This window comes from Larus michahellis, chromosome 1 (genome assembly GCF_964199755.1).
Source record: "Larus michahellis chromosome 1, bLarMic1.1, whole genome shotgun sequence".
NCBI lineage: Eukaryota > Metazoa > Chordata > Aves > Charadriiformes > Laridae > Larus > Larus michahellis.
In genome coordinates, this window is record NC_133896.1 from 97,254,366 (window position 1) to 97,276,017 (window position 21,652).

Consider the following 21,652-nt stretch of genomic DNA (forward strand, 5'->3'; position numbering starts at 1 on the left):
TGAGCTCACCTTGCCTCTGTTGAAAAAGCTATCACAGTACACTGAAGAATTGGTGGTGTAAAATGTTGTACTACTGATAGGAACTGGTCTCTATATTCCTAATCAGTACACTAAGTGAGTTTTGTCAGGTTGGTCTCTCGGGCTTTTCTTCTCATGAGAAATGACTAATAGCATATGGTACTTCAGTTCTGAAGTCAGTGAGTATGTTTTCAGAAGCGACTGTGTGACTTTGGAGCCTGAGTTTCACTGATGCATAAATCACATTTATAACACATAGATGCTTTTGAAAATTTGTCTAATTATCGTAAATGTTGATTCTCTTATTTGATGACCCTGTAATACTGGCTTGATGCTAGGTTGTCAATTCTTGTGGTATTCAGTGTTTTCTTACTGCTCTCCATTTACAGAACTCTCAGTGATAACATGCATAATTTCAGTTTTGGTTTAAAACAGCTGTCCAAGTTTCTAGCTTTCATGATTTCAGGGGAGAACTTGAAGATATGTCCCTAGTGTATCTGTTCTTTTTAAGTACTGGGGAAAAGGATAAAAATTCTTATTGCTCTTTACAGTCCCATAGCTTCCATTCTTAAGATTTTGAGGTAACTGAGTTGGTAATACTGTGATATTTCTGTTTGTAAGTCATGCTGCAGCCACTGAGACCTACTGTAACCGTCCAGTAAGATATCTGCAGTCTGTTTCTGAGTTTACCTGTTCCTGTCTTCAGAGTCTGCCCCCCACAGGTTTTTATTACCATTCTTTAAGTTGAGTCTTGTAGTAAATCCTTCCCTTATATATTGGAGTGACCGATGAATACTATACAACTGTCTTTCACTGTTCAATGTATTTAGATGTTCCAGCACTCTTGTTGTTTGGGATTTTTTGTTTGGTTGGTTTTGTATGTGGGTTTTGTTTTTTTTTTAATAACAGTCTCCAGAACAGTGCTTTCCTCTTCGTCCCCTTGAGCTTGCTTCCCTTCTTCCATCATCCTCCATTTTGAAAATTAAAGCAATAATGTCAGTTCCACTGCAGAATTTCTGTAACCTCTTCGATTACCTTTGCTGCTTTCATAGATCAGCAGTCTAGCTAACCCACTGAGCCTGCTACGAGCCTACTTAATCTATCAATCCATATAATATGCAGCACTTCTTAGGTACCGGTCATTGCCCTGTAAACTTTCTCTGTCTGATGTCTGTGTTAAAGACAAATAATTACAGTATTTGTCTTTATACCTTTAGTCATTTTTTCTTTAAATTTTGCCTTCACCCTACCTAATCTTTGTTTTACATCTAGCCTGCTACAGTTTATGCTCAGTTCTATTAGTGTCACTTGGCCATGATTTCCATGTTTGGAAGGATACATTTTCAACTTTAATGAACTCTTACACCTTGTTATTTAACCATTGTAGCATTTCCTACTTCCTTTTTTGTTGTTGTCGTTGTTATCCTTGGTTATGCATATGGACTCTAATAAACTATTATGAAGGCCACCTCCCTGCTGGTCTTATGGATTTTAATTCCTTATCTTTTCCTTTCAGATGCTTTCTAACTTCCTCTTCTTTTTTTCGTTTTAATAGTTATTCCTCCTGAAGTTGCACATACCAAAACTGCCACTTCATATGGTCTGCTTGAAGGATGTCAAACATAATTATGCCAATCATTGTTATTTCATGTCTTAACCACGCATGCAACTGCTGTCATCTCCTCTGTCCTAATCGGGTGAGAAAAATAAACCAAATGTACCGTTTCCCTCATATGGTCTGCAGAGGGACACTTCATGTAGCAGAGTCAAACATTAAAGATTTTCCAGTGTTTGACAGGTGACTCTTACTTGAAGGGAACTAAAGCAGCTACATCTGCATCTCCTTTTGTGCTACTGTGTGTTGTTAAAAGCGTGCATAACTCAGTGCTTGCATCTCTCTTGGTTGGTTCTTTGCATGCTATAGGGAGGCACCTTCCATGCTTTGAGAAACATTGACTGGTGCATTAGTTGCCTGGTTTGTTGCAACTACGCAACTCCAGAGTTACAGCTGTAAAAATAGACTTGGTCACCTTCTGTTATTTTTCACCACTGTAAACTGTCCTTTCTGCTCTTTTCATCTAAGCTTCCATAGTCACTTTCTTCTCTTTTCTCTTGTTTACTTATAGCAGAGTAGCCGTGTAATCTTTGTGCTGTGATCCCACTCAATAACTTTAGAGCAAGGTAGGACCAGAGCAGTATTCGAATGAGAGAAAACCAAAACAATTCTTGTATTGTTCTCGGCTGAACAAAGAGAGCTCTTTCATTCAGAGCATTTTTGAAGTGAAGCCTTAACGTGGTAGTGGGAGAGAACCTGAAACATAAAACCAACGTGCTGTTTAATTCCGCCTACTAATGTTTATAAAGTGTGCTAGGGGATGTTGTGGGGGAAAATCATTGTATTTCCACAAGAAATGTAGTCTTTGATCTACTCCATAGGTGAAAGTCAGTTGTAAGCCATTGGGGTGCCGCTGAGCTCCTTCATTTACATCAGGGTATTTGCCTCGAAGCTTGGTGCACGCAGACCACAGCGATGTGTTCTGGCTGGCACTGTATGTTTGGGTTCCTGAGGATGCCAATTATTATTGTTTCTAGAGAGAATGCAATTGTGCCATCTTTTCATTTATGTTTTCTGTGACTGTTGTCATTGTCCATGGAGTAATTTACAAGGCTAAAATAACACGAGATCTAGTCTTGCATACCTACCACTCAGGAACTGGAATGTAAAAGAGAATTTGAGATCTTGAAATCTGTCAGCACAAACAGCTCCTTGAGGAATTAACTGCACCTATGAAAAAAATGATAAACAAATCTTAGGACCCCTACTCATCCCAGCTTTGTTGTGTAAAACACTGAAAGGATCTCTGCCTGGCTGGGATGCACAATATATACTCTGTATCAATCTGTGACATGTGGTGAAATGCTGCTTCTTGAAAGCCCACAAGAGAGAAGTAGTATAAATTAAGAGTAATCTCACAAGAGCTATTTTTGAGTTCTTAACCAGTGAAAATGTAAGTGTAGCAATATTGTGCATCTATTAAAATTCTTGAAAGGCTCTTTATAACTAGATGATAGGAGTGATAACGTGTAATTTATTGATGTTACACAGATAGAGAAAAAACCACAAAGTAGCAATTTTTGTGTGAAAAGGGGTATGATAGAGGAAATAAAAACAGAGCAAGGGACTTCTCCCCACAGCTTCCTGCTTGTGTGTGCAGCCATGTCAACTTTAGCAAAAATGTCTTGTGCTTTGATCTCATACAGTGTTTCAAAACAGGGCATATTCCCTGTATTCAGAAGTAAAACTCACAGATGCTGTCTCTAATGTTTTTGGCTGTGTAGAGGGTCGAATGTGCCTGAAGGCAGACCAGAGAAATAACTCTCATACACTGTATTAGTATCACCTGTTGGTGATTGTATGCTTGTGTACACATGTAATTCCAGGGCCATTTCCCTTGGGGGGAGAGGGGGGGAACATTGGAACTGACAATGTACATATAATGCTATAGATCCATCTGATGATACCAAGCCACCCATGAATGCTGTGTTCTTGTTTATTGCCTTCATTTATTAAAGCATTCTGCCATACGTTTCTCTTCCTATCAAAACTAAGTAGGTGACTTTGGAAATAAGTCTGCTCCCAGGGATTGCAGAGGTCTCACTGAGGACAGAAAATTTCCCTGTGGCCTTCAGCATCGCTGACGTGACCATATGCTGTTTCCCGCTGATATTTAAATCTGAATTATAAGCAGGCCTGAATACTCATCCCATAAACTCAAAATAAAGAAGCCACAGTCCAAAACAGTATGAATATCTGTCTCACAATATTTCTATGTTGAAATATTCACCAAAGCACCCAGTTGTACTAGTTAACAATTACCCTTTCACTAACAGATAAAAAAGATAGATGGAAAAAATAACCAAATAAAATCTAGCATTTTCATGTGATAGTTTTCCTCTACTCAGGGCTGAGACACAGTCACTGGAATAGATGGAAGTATTCTTTTCCCAGCCTTGAGGACTGGCATTTACAGTTTTTCATCCATTCCTTGTTTCTCCAATCAACCAGTAGTTCTGTGACCAGAACAAAATCTTCTACACTGAAAGGCCTTTCTCTGGAAACATGAAGGGTATAAGCAGTGCTCTTCCACAGGCAGCAGCTCTCCCACAAAAGTCAGCCATTTCTGATTGCACCCTTTTCCTAAAAGACTGCTACAAACACTCCCTGTAGAGGATTCTAGCTTGAATAGAAACCTTCTAAACAGGTAATTATCTTAAGAGGTTTTAATCTGTATTTTCCTTTTAACCAAAGCCCACAGGCTTTCAGGCTTACTGTATTTAACCACACTCAAACTGATAAGCTTTTCCTCCTTGTATTTCTGCCTGGGGAAAAATCTAACAATACAGGGTAAACGTGAAAGAGTTCATGGAACAGCTATTTTCTCTTTTGGAGACGTGTTTTAATATATTTGCACCTATTATCCTTCTAATTCATTCCTCCTCCAGACTCAGCTTCCACCTCAAACCCCAGCCCCTTCTCCTCCCTAAACAATGCTTCTGAGAGAGGTTAAGTTTATACAGTCCACCACTGCAGAACGACCAAAAGCAATCCCTGTTCACTTTCCTTACTGGTATTCAGTCTGAAATACACTATTGGGATTTAAACAAGAGCCCTTAAAGCAGGTGAAGGTATTCCTAATGACTACTGTAAGCTTTCAGTCAGGACCATAGAATAGCAAAATAAATCACCTTGTTTGCCTGCATTTTCCAAAATGTTTATTCTTTCTGTTTCGAAGAAGCATCCCCCTGTTCTTTGTTTGAGTGGGGAGTGTTCACACCGTAGCTTCGCTGGCATTCCTGGCCCATCTCACCTCTTCCCAGTGGCTCTCTTGCTGCAGGTCCACTAGTGCAGCATGCCCTCTTGAGTAATGGACACCTGGCACTGTGAAAGAAAACTAGCAATAGATGCACCTCGATTTTTAAAGAGCCAAACTGCCATAAACTTATGGCCAATTAAAACAGTTGGGCCATGCTGTGGCTTGGCAGGACCGTGCGTGAGCTCTCTGGGAACAAGCGAGAGGGGTTGAAACAATTTTCATGTAGAACATGAAAATGTTCCCTACTAAAGAAGGGATGAGCACAGCCTCGTTTCTCTTCCTAGGAAATAGTGCCATCATGTGGCCACGTTGTTTTCTCTGTTTCCAATTACAGGAGGGCAGTTGTACAAACTGTTTTCTCCCTTTACGTTTTAAAAAAGAGCATTAAAATGCTATTCGGTGATTGTATCCTTTGGTAACGTAATTAGGTTACAGCTGGTCTGGGCACAGGAATTAACAACCTTTTAATGGTATGGCCAGCCTGTTGAAACCCTCATTAATGTAGCTGTGACAACAGCTTCAGTGGTTCTTCTGTTAATGTAGTATATATTGCTTGGAGGCGTTGTAGATACCTTCAGGAGAAGCATCCCCCATCAGTGTAGTCTGTGGCTATGCTCGGGATATGGTGGCATGGCTGTAGCAGCAGAGGGTCTACAGACCAGGGCTGAGAGAAACAGAGTGTGTGTATGTGTGCCAGTATTTACAGTAGAGGTATATTCGACCGGACCCCAGATACATGCTTGGGAATAACAATGGCTTTTGAGTATACCCTGTTTACTCTAAAGTAACTTTGGAGTTCCTAAAATAGCAAGAATACAAACTGGAGTGAAAGTGGGAAAAGTAAATGTCCTAGCTAAAAATGGAGTATTTCTTTAACTTAAAAATAGCTGAATGTGCTGTAACACTTTAAAGCCCTTGGTCACCAAACTGCTATGAATTGGAGCTAGCTTTTACCTGGTGTTTTGTGGTTGTAAGGAGGACGCTCACCATAAAAACGTATAAAGGAATCAAGGCACTAGAGTACTGTGAGAGAAAAGCTTCTTTTTTGTAAGCCTGGACAACAAAATTTGAAGAGACCTATGCAGTTAATTCCTGATCTTTCTGTAGTGTTCTTTATCCAAGGAATGCAAAACAATTTGTTAAGATTAATTAAGGCAGGCAGTCCTTCTGTGGAATTGGATGCGTGATGCTGTCCTTGTTCTACATATGAAACAAACTGAGACACAAACATTGTTGCCTGCAGATTGTAGAGCAAACAGGATTAGTGCTGACAGACTCCTCCCTCAGTCTTTCAGGTGAAGCACAGGAAGGTGATTGACTGCCTGCTCCCTAAGTGTGTAAATTGAAACAGAGGCTTTTATGCTTGACATTGGGAAGTTATGCCCTCTGGATATAGAAGTAATCTTTAGGTACAGAACACCTATGGTTTAGTCTTCAGTCTTATGTAAAATGAGTATCTCGTCATAAGGTAGATGCTAAAAAGGACAGGGCAATTAACTGAATAAATTGTGCATAGGAAATTTGCTGAACATTCTGTAGTCTGCAGAAAAAGCCTCTCTCCTGAAAGTTTAAGCAAACTCTTTCTTATTAGCCATCTACTCGATATGTTTGCTCCTTGGAGAATAAGGTTGTGTTTGTGTGTGCATGCATTTCTGTCTTTCAAATAAACGTAGTTATTAGACTATGAAATTTAGCGAAGTTTGACAGCTTTCAGAACGCAGTGATTCTTTCTTCCATAGAGTGTATTACTGACACATTAATAGATGTTGTGCTGGTAAAAATACAGTACTTCCTGTTAAATGTAGACTGCTACATATTTTGATTCTAACAACAATCTGGTAGGGTTAGGGCAATTCGTGTAGTGTCATCTGGTGTTTGTTTTGGATAGATATTATAGAAGGAGATACTGATTTTCAAGATGTTCAAGCAGATGATTGGGTGAAAAATCCAGCAAACCTTTAAAGCAACAGAAAGCAAGGGCTGCTCCTGGTCAGATCTCCTGCTGAGGATACAAATGTTCTTCTGTGTTCCTGAAACTCCATATGAGCTTTTCCTCTTGCAGGCCCCTGCTCAGAATGAGGCCAAATATTCAGGAGAATCAGTCTGAGCAGGATTGGCTAAATCGGCCTCTCTAGCATCATCGAGATATACTGAGAAGTCAGACACTACCAGGTTTTCAGGATCTGAATTCAAGTCACTTCTTTCGTGGAAAATGATGCTGCACTAAATTTGGTCCCAGAGAGTTGGAACCTGATGCAGGACTAATTTTGTGTATGGAAACACTAGGTATGAATTTTTGCTCTGTTAATCCAGTTTTATTTTAGAGCAACTAACTTGAGAACAACAGAAAATAAAACTTAATCACTAGGGATAAATCAGGTCATTGGAGCGGAAGAAAGCACCCATGGTTATGGTGCTAGGTTTGGAACAGGAGACACTAATGTATGGAAATGAGAAAACTTCATATGGAAACTGTGGGACTATTGTAGCTTTCATATGTTGTGATGGAAATGCTGTATTTCAACTGAACTGTCATGTTTATGCAAGAGTTCAGATTTTAATTCCAAATTAAGGATTCTTTACTGAGACATGCCTTTCTTAAGGAAAATCTGTAGAGTTTTATTTTGATAACAGGGCTTTGTTTGCTTGGTTTTATTTATTCTGTAAGGTCTTTAAAGTGTTTCATATATGAAGTGTCTCAGGCAACTGTTTCATTCATCTAACTCAGCTAAAGTATTTTATCCACTTTAGGGCACTGCATTTTAAGTGAAAGAAGGACAAACCGGACAGAAGATGGAAGAAGATAAGAATGAGGAGAGTACATATAACCAATGAGGGTGATTGGGAGACCTGAGTGTGTATTTTCTGGAAAAGATAGGTCTAAAGAAGTAAAGTGGGGCACCTTCCAATATGTGAGAGAGTGCTATAAAGAGGAAAGTGGTCAATAGTTCTCCATGTCTGCTGGAGGAAGGGATGAGTAATTGATTTCAAAGTTAAATACTAGGAAAACTTTCTTGCTATAAAGATAGCAGACAATCTGTCTAGGGAGGGAATGGAAATGCCGCACGTTCTTGTTTTTTTCAAACATGTTAGACAAATTTCTGAAGAGATAGAGTAGGTAAATTGTTCCCACCATGAGGAAAAGGAATAGACTAGATGACTGTCTGAAGAACCTAATGCATCCTTTTGATACAACCAGGAGGCTATGGTCATCCAACACTTGATGTGGAGACCAAGGACTGGATATTTCCAAAACTATGCATGGTAGAGGAGGAGAGTAAGGAGTAGATGATGATGCTTGTCTCCAGCAGCAGGTTACTTAGGTTTATGGCGCTCCTAGGAACTAGTGGCTGGATTACAGATGCACAGAGAAACGGCTCCAGAAGCAGGAAGAAAGCCTACCAATCCTAACTTCCACATTGTTGACTTAGCCCAGGGTGTTCTCCCACCTAGGGAGGAACTTATCATTTTGATGATAAGAATATAAAGATATCATATTCTATATGAGATATAATGCCTCCAACTTTCCTACTGTCTCTCAATGTGTGTATTCTTCTCAATGCGAGGCCTGAGAAGCTTGTCAGGAAGACAAACTAGGCAACAATATCAAGCTAGTTCTACTTAATCTTGTCTAAGTATCAGTGAGATGAGTTGCCAGACAGTTTTCTAAATGCTACTGCAGAAAATCGAGGCAAAAAATCAATCTATATCTCTCTCAGCAAGCCTACCAATACTCAAGGATATAAGACGATTATTCTCTTTGCCTCATAAGTATGAAAGCAAGACAGAGCCTTTGGGGTTCACTCTGCTAGTTATTTCTTGGAAAGACCACACAGTAAGTTTCCAAAAAGAGCTTGGATTCCAGCGTCCTAGGCAGTTTTGCTTCAGGTGAAGGCTGTGCACTGAGCTACTGCTGAGTTGCGGGAGCTGTGGTGGTTTCATCATCACTGTGTTTCTGGAAATGGTAGTCGTTACTGTGCAATGAGCTTTGAGATACTGTGCTTTTAAAGGACACTAGAGAAAATCAAATTCCGTGTTATCTTTCAGTTATGAGCATTAAAGCTGTAAGTATTGACTTTGCAGAAAGGGACATCTAGTGGCTGTACAAAAAAACCTTCACTAAATCCATTTTAAAATGTACATTATAGCCATTTGTGTGTGGCTTGCGGTCTTCAGTATTTCATACATTTTTGTAGCTCTACTACATCATGTGTTTGCTGGGATCATTTTTTATGTTTTTGGCAAACAAAAAAATCATCTTTGCGAGCCATACTTTTCCAGCTTTATGTAGGTCTATGTATGTTAGCTTTGGCAAATAGGAAAAATACCTTCAAGCCATGCTTGATGTACCTCTCTGCTGCACTTTCACATTTTCTGTGGTATCTTCCAGGAGTTCACTGCCTGCTGTTTCCGTCTGCCATTGCCTTCCCTTTTGGTACTGTACTTGGAGAGGTTGTCATTGTTATTGTCATGGTAAAATCTACTTTCTTTTGAATGCCCATAGCATAAAAGTCAGCGGGAGGGGTGGATGAGATTCAAGGAAACACTAATCTAAGCACTCAGTCATGTATTACACAACAAAAGTTTTTCCTTTCCCATCCACGTTGTGCTCCTTCTTAGTAGTTGAGGATGAATTCCATGCATGTTTCTGTGAATAGCCTGACAGTTTAATCGGTACATTTGCATATGGGCAAACGGAGCTTTTTTCAAAGTTGCACAGTAATATGTTTCACCTTTATGCCATGCCAGCTTCAAATTGCATCCCAGGAGGATTGCAAATGTGCATAATCTGTGCAGTTGTCTGGGCTTTTTTCTTTTCTTTTTTTTTTTCTTCTTCTTTCTTCTTTTTTTTTTTTTTTTTTTTTTTTTTTTTGAACTGGCAAACGCCTATTCATTGCCCATCTGGGTAAGAATGGCCTTTGCATTTTCACACCCATTCTTTCCTATATGGTTTGTGAATACCCTTCCAATCAGAACTTACTTCACAGAAAGGGACAAAACCATTTTACAGGAGTTTCTCAGAATAAGTCCATTGGGATCTCTACATCATGTTTACTGGACAAAAAAAAGGAGGAGGGGGACACTTAACAAAGACCACTTGAATTTCACAGAAAGGTTCCCACTGTCTCGAGTTTAAAAGAGTGGCAGGCCTGAGAAGAGCCTGAGACAGCAGTCTTGTTCCTGAGCCAGGCATTCTGTGCAGTGACAAGTAGGTGAGTGTGCGCGTGTGTAGCTGGGTCTTGCGAAGAGCTGACACACTTTCTGGCTTTTCCAAGGCTCTAGTAGTCTTTGTCAGAATGTGGCATTTATTTTAGAATCTAACCTGCGTTGGCAAGTCGACATTGTATGGGGAGCATCACCTTTGGACTTTCAGGTTAGAACAGCATACAGTAAGGGACAAACACAAAACTTGGATCTGTACACAGTTTCCTGCAGAGAGGGAGAGGAGCTGCATGGGTCAGCAGGTTTTACTACAGACCTGTCTCTGGAATTTGTTAAAGCTGCTCTTTTATACTGCTGTGGTTTGTGTAGTAGCATCTCTGACACTATGGCAAATTATTTGTTTTCCTGTACTTTGGATAGGTATGGTTTTCAGTGTTGAATGACAAGGAAGGTGGCCTAGAAGAAACATCCTCAAAATCTATATTAGCTTTTTTTACCATCTGTTATGTGTCTCTTCAATGCAGCCCTCTTGTTTTATCCTTAAGGAGTGTATTTCGGTTGTTTCTCAGTTGAGCAAGTGGTAGATGTTCCAATTTCATTTGAAGAAGTAAAGAAATGAGGAGAGGATTTTTTTTGAGGGAAAACTCTGTTATACCAATAGCAACCAAAATGTGCTCCATGCCTTTTATGAAGTGACTCAATTGACATTCAGACCAGTTCCTACACCTCAAGGTGCACCCTAGATCAGTTCCTATAAGAGAAATATTCACATCACTCTAATAAATGCATACAAACTTCTTTTCTTTAGCCTTGATTAACCCCAGCTGGCTGTTTTCATCAAGTTAGCTAATGACCAAATGCATTGTGGCTACACAACTCTTGCTTCCCACGGCTAAGACCTTCGAAAGGCTGGTGAAACTTACAGATGAACCTTGCCCTTCCTCCTTTCTCTACATGATTTGTGGATAAGTGGCAGAATTCACTTTCTCAAGAAGTCATCCAGTCTCATGGTGCATATCACATATTTCTGGAAAGGATTTGTCCTGAGAATGCATTTTTCAGAGTTCCACTCACAAAATTAATTTTATCTGCCAAGGTGCATGGGAACAATGTAGACTTCTTTGCACCTGCTCAAGTCAAGAGACCTATCCATAGCATCTCTGGTACACGCAGAATATTCCACCTTGTGCATGTGCAAGGCAGGATTTTTGGTTTATTGAGTTAGACTGCTGTGTATTTCTTCTTCTTATCAAATACCTCATTTGACAAAGCAGAACATAAACTCGAGGTCATTCCCTTTTCCAGAAGCACATCTGAAAGACATTTTTGCATGAAGAGGGAGCCCTAAGGTCAAACCAATTAGTGATTGATACTTACTGATGGAAAGATTTCTAGCATACTAATAGGCAACCACTGAAAGGGAGATGCAGATAAATGGGTAGCTATACAATCACTTGCCATGGCCTACAGTAGGTCTTGAAAAGAAGTGTCATCTGTTTATCATTCATTTTGTACACTTCTGTTTCCCCACCAGTAGAAAGCTTTTACCAAGTTCTCCTCCTTTCAGATCGAGGATTCTGACTTTTTATGTAATTACGTTTTGAATCCTTGTGTGATTTGACATGTTGGGAAGGGAAGCATCTGGAGGCCTCTGGAGAATGGCTGTCCAGAAGAAGGAGGCAATACGTCTCTTCTGTACATTATTTTGTGTAATAATAGTTGCAGTGCCCTTGAAGGGAAGTCCTCCAGTTTCTAAGATGTTTTTCCAGTCCTATGATCAGTCTCATCAGAGGATGAAACTCAGGTTTACCATCAGAGCTTATGAACAAGACAGATGAAATTCACAACCTCCATGATACTGTTAGTGGTTTCCTCCTTGTTTCTGCTGTGTGAGCATCCTCACAGTATTCTAATCTCACGTGGAAATTAGTACCCTTCTGGTACTGGCTGGTTTACATCTGTTAATATCAGACTTCTTCAGACAGCTTGGCCCAGTCAGGATTTCCAGTTCCTGACCTTTGTGCTTCCCTTTTATCATTCAGCTGCTTCAGAGAATTAAAATAACCACCTTTGTCCAAGGTGGTTTTTGTTTGAACCACCAGAATAGAGTGTGCTTGAGATGTCAGGAGTGGATAAATGAGAAGAAGGCAGCAGAGCAGGGAGGACAGCACATTTTCCTGCAAATTGCAGTGAGTAGTGTTCCACTGCCTGTGTAGCAGATGTAAAGCACCCTTTAGGCTGGACCAAAGGGACATTTTTGGGCTAAAAGACACATATATGAAACCACTTTGGATGCTATTTGTTTGTTCTGTATATTTCTGTTAGAACAGACAGTGACAATAAACTAGTTTAATTTATTCATGCTTCTCTACCAAATTTCACTTTTAGATTCTCGCACATTAACAAGTAGTTGCGTCAAGAAGGGTTGTAGCTTTGGTCGGAATATTCAAGATAAAATGCCTCTAATACTACTTGTGATTATGCATTACTTTTCTCTGCATGCTTTTCTGGGAACTGAGGTGATGCTATGAGAAAAAAATTATTAATAATGTTTTATTTGCTTACCACTCAAAGGATAGTTGGTTCTTCATAGTTAAAAGGTGAAACCATGGTTTCTGTCCATCAAAATGTAAATAGTCGAAAAATGAGTAAAGGACAGGAAAGGAAACAAAAAAGCATTAAAACCAAAGCAATCAAGATGGAGATAAGAAGTGGATTGAGAGATAAAGAAGTTACTTTTTAGTCACTTGTAAAAGTTAATTTTAAAGGATATGCTGGCTCTGTACCCAAATTAGGTGCTTTTCTGAACTGTTCTTTATTTTGATTATTCAGCCAAACTAAGACAAAGTCTTCCTTAGGGTAGATGTCTGTAATTTTCCAGTTTCTGTCAAGTAAATAACAGCAGGAGAACATTTGTTTTTATATGATGGCATTCTGGTGCCAGTCAGAACTTGGGATATGCTAAAAATGAAGGGGACAGCTCATGTTAACTTTGTGCTTTGGGTTCTTACAGAGGACTGTTTGTCACTATTGGGTAGCAAATGTTCTAAACCACAACCCCAGACAAAACTGTGTGGGGGATTTTAGGAACATTTACAGCCTAAATCTTGAACCAGATTTGGATTTTACAAAGTGGCTGACAGTTTTTTTGATGCAAGCAACTGTACTCTAAAACACAGGATCCAAATTCCTTAAAATACCAATCTAGATAGAAATTGCGTATAGAGTCTTTGTGTTAACAACTTGGTGTAAAAGGTCATTAAAGTAAGAATCTGATCTTTTCTGGCATGGGTCCACATCTGAACAGCCTAAAATCCAGCTTTAATCCATGTGCTCAGTGTTTACAATTGGCTGGCTCTAGGCTTTTTAAAGCCAGATAAACTGATAGGAAGTCCAAGGCCCAGGAATGTGGTTGGAATTTAGGCCCAGCTACACTTGTCTTTGTCTGCATTTGTACAAAAAGTTAGAACTTGAGCTTCTGTAATTGAGTAGCAAGTTTACTTCTAGCCTTACAGAGATGCTGTCTTCTCATTGGTGCCTTTGCATGCCATTTTTACCATATAATCTGTTTTGTTTACCCAGTGGGTGGTCACCCTTGCCAGTGCCTTGACTGTGGCTCTGTTGATGGACCAGACTCAATCTGTTGGTGTTTTTTTTTGTCACCTGCTTTGCTACAGGTAACATCAGTTGCAAGGGGATGACAGAGCGCATTCATAGCATCAACCTTCACAATTTCAGCAATTCTGTGCTCGAGACCCTCAACGAGCAGCGCAACCGTGGCCACTTCTGTGACGTGACGGTCCGCATCCACGGGAGCATGCTACGCGCCCACCGTTGTGTGCTGGCGGCTGGCAGCCCCTTCTTCCAGGACAAGCTGCTGCTGGGCTACAGTGACATTGAGATCCCCTCAGTGGTGTCAGTCCAGTCTGTGCAAAAGCTCATTGACTTCATGTACAGCGGGGTGCTGCGGGTCTCACAGTCGGAGGCCCTCCAGATCCTCACAGCTGCCAGCATCCTGCAGATCAAGACTGTGATTGATGAGTGCACAAGGATTGTCTCACAAAATGTGGGAGAGGTCTACCCAGTGATTCAGGATTCTGGCCAGGAGACACCCAGGGGAACACCCGAATCAGGCACCTCGGGGCAGAGCACCGACACAGAGTCTGGCTACCTGCAGAGCCATTCACAGCACAGCGTGGACAGGATCTATTCAGCCCTCTATGCCTGTTCCATGCAAAATGGCAGTGGGGAGCGCTCCTTTTACAGTGGAGCTGTGGTCAGCCACCATGAAACAGCCCTGGGGCTCCCCAGGGACCATCATATGGAAGATCCCAGCTGGATTACCCGCATCCACGAACGGTCGCAACAGATGGAGCGGTATCTCTCCACCACTCCAGAGACTACACACTGCCGCAAGCAACCACGCCCTGTCCGAATTCAAACCCTGATGGGCAACATCCATATTAAGCAGGAGATGGAGGATGACTATGACTACTATGGCCAACAAAGGGTGCAGATCCTTGAACGCAATGAGTCCGAGGAATGCACCGAGGACACTGACCAAGCAGAAGGCACTGAGAGTGAGCCCAAAGGGGAGAGTTTTGACTCGGGAGTCAGTTCCTCCATTGGAACTGAGCCTGATTCCATGGAGCAGCAGTTTATGGCTGGTCTGGGCCGAGATGGGCAGCAAGAACCTTCTCAAGCAGATCAAAATGATGCCCCTGCTGATGGCACTCAGCCGCAGCAGCAGCAGCAGCATGTAGATGCCAACTCTTCCTCGCCAGAGAGAAGCAATGACGTTGAAATGGACAGCAAAGTGCTCACAGTCAATAACAGCACCGAAAAGGGGGCTTTGCAGCCTTCTGTCAACACAACTGTTGCCCAACCATTGCCAACCACACAGATATACTTACGCCAGACAGAAACCCTCACCAGCAATCTGAGGATGCCACTGACTCTGACCAGCAACACTCAGGTCATTGGTACAGCTGGCAACACCTACCTGCCTGCCCTTTTCACCACACAGTCTGCTGGCAGTGGCCCTAAGCCTTTTCTCTTTAGCCTGCCCCAGCCTTTAGCTGGCCAACAGACACAGTTTGTCACAGTGTCCCAGCCTGGCCTGTCAACCTTTACTGCCCAGCTGCCAGCCCCACAGCCCTTGGCCCCATCTGCGGGCCACAGCACAGCAGGTGGGCAAGGCGAAAAAAAGCCTTACGAGTGCACTCTCTGTAACAAGACTTTCACCGCCAAACAGAACTACGTCAAGCACATGTTTGTACACACAGGTAAGAGCGTGTCCCTTTGGTTTATACACGAAGCCAGAGAAAGTCCTTGACAAACGTGGACTTAGATTCTGTTTCCCAACCTGCCAACCCCCAGCACAAACAGGAGGGAGAGGTTATCCAGGGAGCTGATATCACTGAACACTTTCCGAGCTTACTGCATTGAAGCTGAGCCCCTGCAGAAACTTATAGGTCCCTCATAGGGACGTAACTGTGCATGGTGCAGAAACAAGCTCATTTTACTCGGAGTAAAATATGTCCTGCACCCATCCAAGGAAATGGTAAGCATTTGTTGTCCCCTGCAAGCTCACCAGTCAACATTAAGTAGAAGTGGCATGAGGAAACTGTAATAAGTCATTAAAGAAAAACTGCATCTACTAAGAAAGGGCATCCTCTTGTAAGGTTTGCAGATTCAGGGGTTTAAGCTCAAGTGATGATAATTGGCATGAGTTGAGGGCAAGTACATTCCTGGTGGAGTTGCAGCAGTAGGTCCAGGCCTGCATGTTAGACACACTGCCACGTATTTTCTAAATCTCACATATTCCTATAGGAAAGTAAATTTGAAGTTCTTTAGAGAAGTTTTTCTGTACTTCACTGAAGCTTATTGCTGTCTTCTGGCAAGTCAGATGTTTCACTAACTGTGAGTACAGAAAGATGGTGCTCAATGAGAAAAAATTAAAATAATATATGTAGAACACAACACCAGCACCCTTTTTGTTTAAAAGTGTAATTGCTTTAGTATGTGGTCTTTCGAGACAACATAGGTAACCATATTTACTCCTGAGCCAAAACTGCCTTTTCTAGCTTTATCAAGTCATGAGACTTCAAAGCAAGGAGATACTGTATCTGACATGGAGAAGCTATCCTGGGTTCAGGACTAAATTTTGCTTGCTTTAGCCTTTAGCTCTTTCTGATGTTGGAGAGAAATTCTACTTTAGAGAAAGAGTAAATATTTCTCTCATCAAGCAGTGGTTTTGTTAACGTCAGATCTTAAAATTTAAGTGCTGGGTTTGTCATACGTGGAGTAGAACCTGGGGAAATTGCCCAAGGTATGGGAGGAATGTAAGTCATGCCTCCCGATTGTATCCAATGGATTTCACTTCCATGTCTGTATGTGAACTTTTAACTTCTGTTTACTTATAAGTATCACTTAAGTGAAAAATTCCTCTAGACGTCTAAGACAGACATGTACACGTACATACACAAAAAGTTCAACTCCTCAGGACTGGTAAAAAATGTGTGATTGCAAGGATCAAGAATTCTAAATCCCAAGATTATCCTTTGTGTCTATTTATATTCTCTATCTTTCTGTTGTGGATGAGCAGCTAAAATACTATGTAGATAGTGTTGTGTTATTTAGAAAAATATCCCTTTTAGAACCCAGTCAAATACATCTGCCTGCATCCTTGTTCTAAAAGCTAGAAAGGCTTTTTCACAAATAACTTCACTGAGATTAGGTGCTTTATTTCCCCTACCCCAGCTGTGCACTGCATTTGGTATTTGGAGTCAGATAAAGAATAATATTGGAAGACTTGACCTAAAATATTCCTAGCTACTACACATGAAGTCAACCAAGGAAATTGATAGGCATCTCCGATAATGAATTAATATTTTATTTGTGTGGGTCTGAGAAAGCCCAAAATAATGAACTGTGGTGGCAAGGAAGGCTTTGGGTAGATAAATGATTTAAAAGTTCATTTAGGAACAAACTGGCTCCTGGAGTGTCTGGGAGAATAATTGCACCTTAACCAACAGAGGGCAGGGCTTCAGAAAACCCTTCTGAAAATAACCTTTATATGTACAGGCTCAGAGAAAGCGTGTCTGCTACCTTATCTAGTGCTGGACAGGATCATTATGAAAACAGAAGAGACAGCTGTTCCCACTGTCAGGATGACTTTCCTCAGCCCTGTTAAAAGAAGCCAGGCAAAGTGGCTCTGGAAAAGATCCATGGAAAAAGGGAAAGATTCGGAATATGCAAATATTCGAATTAGTCTTGCTGTTTGGAGGGCTCACAAGAGAAGCCATGGAGGAGCCTAATCATAAACCAGAATTCAACAACCTAAAGGCTTCCCAATCTCTATGGTTTTATGCTTCTGAAAACTACACTCTGATGTAGCTTTCCATGCAATGGAAGCCTGTCTCCCTTTCTTCTTTTACATGGACACAAACATGCTAGAGATGGATATTTTTCCATGTTCCCTGCAGACTGGTTTTAATGTATCCCACAATGTTGTTCTCCAAGACGTGCAATGTTGTGGAAATACAGTGCTAGAATACATGCAGTGTCCGTGCACCTTATAAGCCACCATTGCCTTCTCCTACATATCACGCTGTGATTAATATTCGATAACTGTCCCACATTGCTGTCTAAAACCAGCCAAATATGAAATAAAGAACCAAAAGGAGGAATATGCAAATTTAATACACTGAGTAAAGTTTTCTCCGACTTTAAGATGAAGAATCACGGGAATAAAGAATCTACAGTGCTCACTTAGGAAGGGCATAAATTTGCATACAAAAAAGAAAACCTAAAATGTTTTGAGGTTCTTAGGAGAGATGAAATCCCAGGAAGGTTTTGAAGCTAAGATTAGAAAGCCAGAACCCGGCGTATCTTAGAAGCATGTGCAGACAGAAATCAGGGTGTTTTTATAGCATAGACTTAGCAGGGTCTAGAGCAGAAGAGATCGACTTGTTACAATCTCTGGGACATCTGTTGCCTAAGGCAAAAATGAGCATTGTAAATATAATCAGTCTCTTATAAGTTAATCAGACATTATTATAACTGACACACTATCATTTTCCACATAACACGTGTCAAGCATACTGGCCCGTCTACACTCAACACACTACTATGTTCAGCAAAGCCAGCAGGAAAGTAAGGACTTAATGTGTTTTGACCAAGTGTTTTTTACCAAGTAGGGACAAACTCATCATTGGTGCAAGGAAGAGCAGCATGTATATTTCATTCACAGATGTCACCGTCATATGTGCAAACTGTGAAATAAAAAGAAACAGAGACTCAGGGGAGGTAAAAAAGTAGGTCCTTCCCATCCAATCCATATTAATTATCTCCTCTTAAAATTGAATGTAAGTAGTGTATTGTAATCTCACTGTACAAAGAGTAAATGGTATATTACCACAGATCTGTGATGGTCCCTGAAGATTGACTCTCCAGGATTTAAAACAGTGCCAGACAGATTGTAAAAAGGAGGAAGCAGGATGTCTGTGGAAAAAAAAAAAAAGGATCTCTGCTAGAGGGAAAATTATGGAATGACCAAAGGAAAATAATTTTTCAGTGAGTGAAACACAGGATCATTTTAATTGTCACAGAGCTATGGTACCATCTCTCTCCCTGACAGCTTTGGAGATGATGAATTACCACACCTGAATTATACCACAGGTTATTCAGAAAACAAATTAAAAAGCAGCTTTTGATGAGGCATTCAGGGTGTTAGGTGTTGTCTACACTGTCAATACAGCAACATGTCATCAAAATGTTGCCTGATACCATGAAACATGAGGCCGTAGAATTGTCTCCCAGAAGAACTCTGAGGATAAGGAGGAATTAAGAGTAGTCTGGACAAACAAATTGTATGTGCTCAGCTAAATATTTTTTTCAGTTCATCCTTGTAGTCACTAGTTTGTCTGGATATGATCAGAGTTTACTTATACAAGTTGCCATAATCAGTTTTACAACAGCCCTGGGCGCACAGGCAATGTGGTAGATGACATAAGTATTTTATATCTCTGGTATACCTGATATGGTGTTTTATTTAATTGTCAGTCAAATCATTTAAATTTCATGTCTGTTACACTGGAGGTTTATCTGTTATGTTGCCCTGTGCATGGTACTGGCTGGCCTGGGCAATTCTGTGTACTGAGGTTCCGTTTTCAGTTGCTCTTATTCATGCTTCACCTATGAGATTTGTCCAGAAAAAGGGACAACAAATGTAAACCTCTTATAAAGCACTGGATTCCTTTGGCAATCTCTAGCATTTCTCTGATGAGAAATTTAAAGCAATTTGACAAAAATGACTGTGTTACAGGTCAGCTATCTAGTAATCACCAGCTTTGTCCATGCTGTTATTACATACGGGTAGGGAGATGGAGGCACTGAAAGGTAAAGTAACTTAACTAAGACCTGTCTAGAAACGAGCGTGAGGAAGAAGGCAGGAGAGGCTGTGCCATTGAAGCTTGGGGTGGATGCCAGGACCTTTTAACTGTAGTCCTGTCTTTGTCAGTAAACTTGAAGAGATCACCTGAGCTCCTTTTTACTGTATGTGGATTGGGAATACCTAAAGCCCCCTTTGTAAAGTGTTTCGAAGCCCCTGCAAAAAATGTTGTGTATCAAAGCATGCTTATTAACAGAATTACTCTTTCTTAGCCAGAGCACCTCTCCAGAGACTACTGTGAGACTTACCACTAGTTTATTGCAAAGAGTCGTACTGAGCTGGTTTAATTTTATTATCTTTTTTTTGTTTGTTTCTCTCTCTCTCTCTCTCTCTCTGTCTCTCGTTGGTAATGGGCAGGTGAGAAACCCCACCAATGCAGCATCTGTTGGCGCTCCTTCTCTTTAAAGGATTACCTAATCAAACACATGGTGACGCACACTGGCGTGAGGGCATACCAGTGCAGTATCTGCAACAAGCGCTTCACCCAGAAGAGCTCCCTTAATGTGCACATGCGCCTCCACCGCGGGGAGAAGTCCTACGAGTGCTACATCTGCAAGAAGAAATTCTCCCACAAGACCCTGCTGGAGAGGCACGTGGCTCTGCACAGCGCCACCAACGGCACACCCGGAGCCACCGGCACTGGCGCCAGGGCCGTCCCTGCTGGCGTGGTGGCCTGCACGGAGGGGACCACGTACGTCTGCTCTGTCTGTCCAGCTAAGTTTGACCAAATCGAGCATTTCAACGACCACATGAGGATGCATGTGTCAGACGGATAAGTAGAATCTCTCTCTCTCTCTTTGTTATGAACAAAAAAATAGAAACAACAAAAAAAGCTATGGCACTAGAATTTAAGAAATGATTTTTGTTTCATTTTTACCTTTATTTTCCTCCTTTTTTTTGGGTTCGTTTCATTTTGTTGTTTTTGTACTACATGAAGAACTGTTTTTTGCCTGCTGGTACATTACATTTCCGGAGGCTGGGTGAATAATAGTTTTCCCAGCCTCCCTTGGATGGTGGCCTTAAGGCCAGGTAGTGCTTCATGAGCTCCACTGGTTGGATCTCTAGCTACTGGCCTCTAAATACAACCCTTCTTTACTACAAAAAACAAACAACAAAAAAAACACAAAAAAAATCAAAAAACAGACAGAAAAAAAACAACAAAAAAAGAATTTCTTTTTTCTCACTTGTGAAGAGCACTACAAAAACGAAACAAAACAAAGTATATTACAAATCTACAAGGCCTACTGTCGTTATAAGTACACCGCTCGCAGTGTTTCAATGGACATAATTCACAATGCTGACCGCTTTTGGACTTCACAGTATCCAGTTAGAACTGTGGAATATTTTGCTTCTGGTTGAACAGCAACCAGAGGAAACAAGGCCCTGCTGGTTTCCACCACGTGTCTGCTTTCTCACACACACACGCATCCACAAACACACAAAAGGGCTGAGGGGAGTGCAAGGCAGTGTGGCTTGGATAGTGTGGAGTCCCTGCAGAGTGAGGAAAAAGAATCAGAGGTTCCTCACCTGGATTCTGCTCCATCCCACGCTCCCTGGCGCACCCTCCCCACTGCTTTTCCCATACCACCACCACCACCTTACAGCAGAAACCAAGAAGATTCAGACAACGAGCAACGGTGGCTTTTTTGTAATTTATTCAGTGTCTTCGCTGAGCCCAGGGCCTCAGCACAATCAAGAGGGACTTTCACAGAAGGCAAAGAGAAACACAGAGGAAAATCAAAGATATCAGAGGTTGCAACCTATGGATCTAGGTACAAGAGAAGGGTTAGTTCCCACAATCTTTGCAAAAAAAAAAAAAAAAAAAGTTGCATCAGGATTTATTCTTGTGGAAGAAAGAGGAATAGAGGGTGGGTGGGGAGGGGAATAATAATTAAAAAAAAGAGTTCTTGGGACTTTTTTAATTCAAAATTTTATAGAGGGGCAAAAGTGACGTTTACCAGATAGAATGCTGATTTTTTTAATATATTTACAACAGTATTTGTGTAAAAAAACAAAAAAAGTGAGATTGTTAAAAGTAATTTTTCTTTGTTTTCTTTTTTGTTTTGCGTACACTGCCACTAATATCTTCTCTTTTATTATATATATGAATATATATATAAATATATATTTTATTTTAAATTGA

General features: G+C 40.9%; 1 protein-coding gene across 23 annotated transcripts in view; it reads left to right on the plus strand.

Moving 5' to 3' along the window:
- Positions 1 to 21,359, plus strand: part of ZBTB20 (zinc finger and BTB domain containing 20) — a 487,918-nt gene extending 466,559 nt beyond the window's left edge. For all 23 annotated transcript variants that reach the window (XM_074594530.1, XM_074594379.1, XM_074594501.1 and 20 more), the window contains 2 exons: positions 13,733 to 15,340; positions 19,867 to 21,359. In XM_074594530.1, the coding sequence (XP_074450631.1) occupies positions 13,753 to 15,340; positions 19,867 to 20,285 (2,007 nt within the window). In that variant the 5' untranslated portion in view covers positions 13,733 to 13,752 and the 3' untranslated portion in view covers positions 20,286 to 21,359. The remainder of the gene's footprint in view (positions 1 to 13,732; positions 15,341 to 19,866) is intronic.
- Positions 21,360 to 21,652: the final 293 nt, after the last annotated feature.